Source organism: Corylus avellana, chromosome ca1, assembly GCF_901000735.1.
Source record: "Corylus avellana chromosome ca1, CavTom2PMs-1.0".
NCBI classification, from domain to species: Eukaryota; Viridiplantae; Streptophyta; class Magnoliopsida; order Fagales; family Betulaceae; genus Corylus; species Corylus avellana.
This window is the reverse complement of record NC_081541.1, coordinates 30697988-30703854: the sequence shown is the minus strand read 5'-3', so window position 1 is coordinate 30703854 and position 5867 is coordinate 30697988. Positions and strand designations below refer to the sequence as shown.

General features: G+C 40.1%; 1 protein-coding gene across 1 annotated transcript; it reads left to right on the top strand.

The window, feature by feature from the left end:
• Positions 1-267: 267 nt before the first annotated feature.
• Positions 268-4083, top strand: LOC132188402 (uncharacterized). The gene is made up of 3 exons (XM_059602845.1): positions 268-950; positions 3130-3249; positions 3621-4083. The coding sequence occupies exons 1-3, from the start codon at positions 393-395 to the stop codon at positions 3630-3632; spliced, it is 690 nt and encodes a 229-aa protein (XP_059458828.1). The 5' UTR covers positions 268-392; the 3' UTR covers positions 3633-4083.
• The last annotated feature ends 1784 nt before the right edge of the window (positions 4084-5867 follow it).

The window sequence follows — 5867 nt, the reverse complement described above, 5'->3', positions numbered from 1 at the left end:
CTCAACCAATGAATCAGACATACCCGAATTACAAGACTAGTTATAGTTTCGTCTGAATTTTTAATTTGAATAATTAATCAAATCAGTTCAATTTTATTTCTATTATTATTATTATTATTATTATTATTATTATTTTTTGTCATAGTTATTTCCAATAATCACGTAAATCGTATATTTAGTTATATTTTGTTTTTTTTGTTTTTTTTTTTTACTACTCGTCAGTGTCGTCACCATTGCTCTCAAGCCGTAAACCGTAACAGCAACTGCCTTTTTTTACTAGGGAGTCGGTGAGCGCTCACAAAACACACGCAAGTGCTCTCAATCTCGGCGCAACGACCAATTCCTTTACAATCACAGAGAGATTATCATCTTAAACGACGTCGCAACGCGCGATGCCGAAGAAGTTGGGCGTGAACAGCAAGGCCGAGGAGGCTAGGGCTCGGAGGAGCGCGACCGAAGCCGAGCGCAAGGAGCGCGAGGCACGCCAGAAGGAGGAGCAGTACTGGCGCGAAGCCGAGGGGGCGAAGTCTCGCGCCGCCAAGAAGCGTGAGGAGGAGGCGGAGAAGCGCGCCGAGACCGCGGCGCGCCGGGCGGAGGTGCGGCGACAGGCGGAGCTGGAGGAGAAGGAGCTCGAGAAGGCGGCGAGGAAGCCAGACAAGAAGGCGATCCGGGTCTCAATCCCGGTCCCGAAGGTGACCGAGGCCGAGCTGAGGCGCCGGCGCGAGGAGGAGCAAGCCGAACTGCAGAAGAAGGCCGAGGAGGCGAAGAAACGGCATAGCAGGACCGCGGCGGAGGAGGAGTACGAAAGGATGGTGCTGGTGCAGAACACGAACCGCGACGATTCAATCCTCGAGGCGAGGACCGTGGAGGAGGCGATCGCGCAGATGACTGTCGCCGATAGCTTGCCGGTGGATCGCCACCCTGAGAGGCGGCTCAAGGCCTCCTTTAAGGTGCGCTCTTTGGTTCAGAATTGTGACTTTTTTTCGTTGAATGCTGAATTATTTGTGGAGGGTTAGGGTTTTTCTTTGTTCCGTGAATTCTATTAAATTCGATAATGGTTGCTTGGTTTTGGTTTATATATATGTGTCTATGGCATTTGAGCTCTTACTTTGAGGAAATGAAGTTCGAATCACTTTTGAGGGGACAATTGCTGTCGTTGTGGAGAATTGATTTTTATGTTAACTTTTATCTTGCGCATGGTGCTCTATGTATTTCTAGAGTAAGAGATTATAGAACTGAGACAAATGCTGGAAATGAGAATGTAGGTTATCAAGGATGCAATATTTGAAATTAGCATGTATTTCAATCGATGATATTTTTGAGTTTTGCAATGCATATGGTAAATTGGGAAATGTTAAGTTAGTGTGTGTGAAAAAATTTGTTTGGTCTGGGTAAAGTTATGGAGCGGATAGATATACTGATTCTAAATTGGGCTAACATATTGTGTGCACAAGAGCCTGTTTCATCAATAGGAGTGGTTAAATGAGTTGAACTCATGCCGTACAGATTGTGACAAATGTTAGGGATGGTTGTGGATGAATGTCCAAAGGGAAATGTTATTATCTGTGTTGGGGAATGGCTGATATCAATCAAATTGTTTTATGGGAAGAGACAAGAGAATGGTTTACTTCGTGGAGGTTTTTGATGACTTATATGTAAATTTAACTAGCTTTTACAGGCTTATAGTGGACAATGATGGAGAGCAGGATAGCATTTGTGCAAATTTGATTTAGGAAAGAAATTGAAGCAGGAGATGTATTGTTGACAATTGACATGGGCCTGTGGCTTTTACAACCCTTTTAGTTGACATTATGCTGCTCTTTTTCTAAATAGGTAAGGCTGAGCTAGTGATGTCTACACAACGCTGTAAGTGGGAAGAGAGTAATGTACCTTGAAAGGATATGTTGGAGAAGCTGGTGTTCTTAGCTCTCTCTGTATCTTGTCTGTGTGCACATGCATACTCATCTTCTTTGTATGCACTTACTATGTAGTATCGTAAGTGGGCAGTTGCCTGACTTCAATATTTCTAGCTTGAATTTTTGGGTTAATTACCTTTTTAGTATCTAAGTTTTCATGTTTTTATTTTTTCTCACCTAGGTTTCAATTCGTGTCACAGATGGTACCTAACTTATGAATAAATACTAGCTTAGTACCTCTGTCACCATTCTATTAGCCAAAATAACAGACTGCAATAGGGGTAGTTTTGGCCACCTCCTGCGGCCGAACCACCCCCATGGCCTCTGAGGGTGGCTCAACCACCCCCAAGGCCTTTGGGAGTGGTTTCGGCCACCTATTTTTGGCCATTGGAGGTAGTTGAAACCATCCCTATGGCAGTCCGTTAATTTGGCTGACGGAATGGTGACAAAAGTACTAAATTTGTATTTACCCACAAGTCAGGTACCATTTATGATACAAATTGAAACTTAAGTGGAAAAAAATAAAAAAGTGAAAACCTAGGTACTAAAAAGGTAATTTACCCTAATATTTTTCTCTTTATTTTTGTTTCTTGTATACTTCTTTTGTACTTAGGGTGTGCCTTTGTGCTCTTTTAGTAAATTTGCGATTACTTGTTAGATTTTTTTTTTCTTCTTTTCCAACTGAAAGTTGTCCCAATACAGAAGATATGAATTAGTAGCTCAGAACCTACTCCTACTCCCATAAAAGAAGATACAATTTCTTTCTTTCTTTCTTTTTAGTGCACACTCACATGTATTTTCTTTCTGTACACTTATTAGGGTAAGATTTAATTTTTTTTTTTACAAAAGAATTGCAATTTTTAAGAATAGAGTTTTGTGGGCATTGTACGTGTGTTATTTATCATCCAATGGTGGAGTTGCAATTTGCATAATTATTAGTGTTATTTCTCTCCCTGCCACTTCTATGATATAAGTGCTATTGCTGGTTTCTTCTATGAAATATAGCTTTGGATTCTGTAGCGAGAAACTTTCCTCTTCCTTTAATATTGACAAGTTGGATGAAAATATTTTGAGATGTTATTTGGTTATGGCCAAGCCACTTTCTAGTATGGGTGTTTGATACATTTGCTCCTTCGTATCCTATTAATGTATGGTCCCCGAAAATTTTCTTCTTCCTCTGTTGTTCAGTGTTGATTTCTTCTGTTACTTGTAGGCTTTTGAGGAAGCTGAGCTTCCCAAGCTGAAGGAAGAGAAACCAGGTCTTACTCACACTCAATACAAGGACATGATATGGAAGCTATGGAAGAAATCTCAGGACAATCCTCTTAACCAGGTAAGTTTTAGAATTTATCATCTCTAATGGAGGCTTTTGATTTCAATCTGAATTTTTGTAATCTTGTGTTTTCCTTGCACCGCTTTTGGACATTCAGTAGAATTAACGTTTCCCTTTTCCTTTTTATTTTCCCATGCTTTTACTAGCTTAGTTCTACATGAAAACTGAATAAGGTCCAACTCTGTTTTAACTTCATGTTCTGATCCATAAGATATGGTTTACAACTACATCTAGCTATATTTAATATTCAGACCCTTCAGTTACTCATAGAAGAATCTGTTTTTATCGTTTGGTGGGTTAACTGTGGATGGGTTGTTCATTACTTTTTCTGATTCCAACTCTTTTAACTGGTTGTAATTGTGCACAAGCAGATTGCTGAATGAGTGATCACAGCTGCATCTTCAACCTAGAACAGCGGGCAGGTTTCATTGGGGCTTGTCAAGGAGTACTGCATTTTGATGTGTGGCAGAGCATACGTGATTCATATGCTGTATGTGGTTTCTGGCCTGTTGTATGTATAGTGTCCGCTTACACTTAATAAAAACTGGATAGAGAAAAACAATGCTAGCCATTGTCTCTAGCCTATTAAATCCCTGCGGATTTGGTTACAGTTGTCCTATAACATTTTTTTTTTTAATTCAATAAACAACTGACTGGTTTATATGCAGAGAAATGGTATTGCATGAAATTGGAGTAATACTATTTCCTTTGTTGCGAAACATGGTATATGCTGAAATAGTTGTTTTGGAGGGTGTTTGCCATCCTCCCCATGTGGAATACTGTAAATTGACATGCCGAGTTTCGGTTGTGTAACTACCCAGAATTGCTTGTGTATCTTCTTTGCATCTCTTGCTTCTTGTGCTATTTAATGTTGTAAGTCACAATTTTCGAAGTGGAGCTAGGTTTTGGGTTTGGCTCATTATGTGTAATGCCCCCACGTAGTTACAATTGTTTTGCTAAAACCTAATGCAGACTACATACGGCCTGCCCTATATTCTTTTGCAAGGTTGCTTTAAGGCTTAATATACCTTTCATTTGTATTTTGCTAAATGTTTCCTGAAAATTCTTGAAGGCCATCGTGTTTTTGGGTTAATTTGATTTTGGATTAGGTCAACTTCCAAGTGTCACTGAACATGAATATCTCTGTTAAAGATCAATTTTTCTTGAGGGTAGGGTTAGGTCTATCAAATAAATGCACGGAGTAATGGCTTCCTTAGTCTGAAAATGCTACCTTAAGCAGGTGGTGGTTGTAGTTATAGAGCCTTGCAAATTTCCGTTTGTTTTTATTGTCTGACAATCAAATGCACACCTATTAGTTTTAATAGCTTGACTGCTTGAGCAGTGTGGAACAAATGCTCGAGGTTCTTTATTGATTGTGTATTTTTCAATGAATGTGATGTTGTTCAAGGCCAGGTTATCTTTGGGCCACATCGGCTGTGAATATCTCTCTTTATAAAGGTGCTCTACCAATCTTGAAACTTCAATTGGCGCTGTCTCTATATTTCTTTCCTGCTTTATATCAAAGTCTCTCTCTCTCTCTCTCTCTCTCTCTCTCTATATATATATATATATACATAGGGTAATGATATATATCACTTCATCAATGTTGGTTGTTGGGGGTTGAGTTTTATGGTTGGCTTATGTAATTTGTGTCAGTGTGTGTGTTTTTTATTTTTTATTTTTTTAATTTAATTTTTAATTTTTATGTCGTTTGTGTGTTGCTATGCGCTCTAAGTCCGTTGCATAGAAAGAGCAAAAATGAAGGAAGATTTGGTACTTTTTTTTTTTCCTTCGTAAAAACTACTTCATTCCACGTAAACCAGATTACAGAGGAGGAACAACAAAACGAAAAAAAAATCCAACACAAAAACCCAGCCATAAAAGACATCAGCACCTCAAAGCCCCGAAGGAAATTCAGGAAGGTGACAGTCACGTGGGAATGCAGCTTTTGAAGGCTGCGGCCTAATATGATGGATAAAACTATCGGGAATACAAGAACCCCAAAAAACTTAGATCTAATTTGGTAACCAAAGAAACCGAACAGACTAGAAGGTGGCAACTTAGATCTAGTCCGATTTCCATGGGAACTGAACAAACTAAGAAGGAAAAGAATAACGGAAAGGGGATCTCCTACACAGACAAAGAGATTGAAGCCCAAACAGTTTAGGTTGAGTCGTACAAACCATAACACCAACAAACAGAAAAACACAGAAAAAAACTCAGAAACCAGCAGCTTCATCTTCGAACAAGGCGGAGGAAGGCGGTGAGCGGAACCTGTCCGGCATGTTGGACCCACGTGTGAGTGCGCGTGGACCACGCATTAGTGCATGGCTGTGTGGAGAAGGGGTGGAAGGAGGCACCGGGAAGTTGGAATGCCGGTGAGAGGGGTGGTATGGTGCGTTACAGGCTGGGCCAAGTGGAGAAAACAAGATCTGATTTTGAAAAATCCCATCTTGAAAGCTTCGCATAAATGGCCAGCGACGCGGTGGAGAACAGAAGACCAAAACTGTTGTTTTGAGAGGATCTTGGATAAATCGTCAAAGACAATGAGTTGATCTAGAGAAAACTCTAAAGCGCAAAGACCGAGAGAAAACTCTAAGGAGATAAGAGTTCTCTCG

What these genes read in the sequence shown, in the direction of transcription:
- LOC132188402 (XM_059602845.1), top strand. Translation starts at nt 393, where the DNA reads ATGCCGAAGAAGTTGGGCGTGAACAGCAAGGCCGAGGAGGCTAGGGCT. An exon ending in GGCTCAAGGCCTCCTTTAAG is followed by an intron (nt 951 to 3,129) that starts GTGCGCTCTTTG and finishes TGTTACTTGTAG; the next exon opens with GCTTTTGAGGAAGCTGAGCT.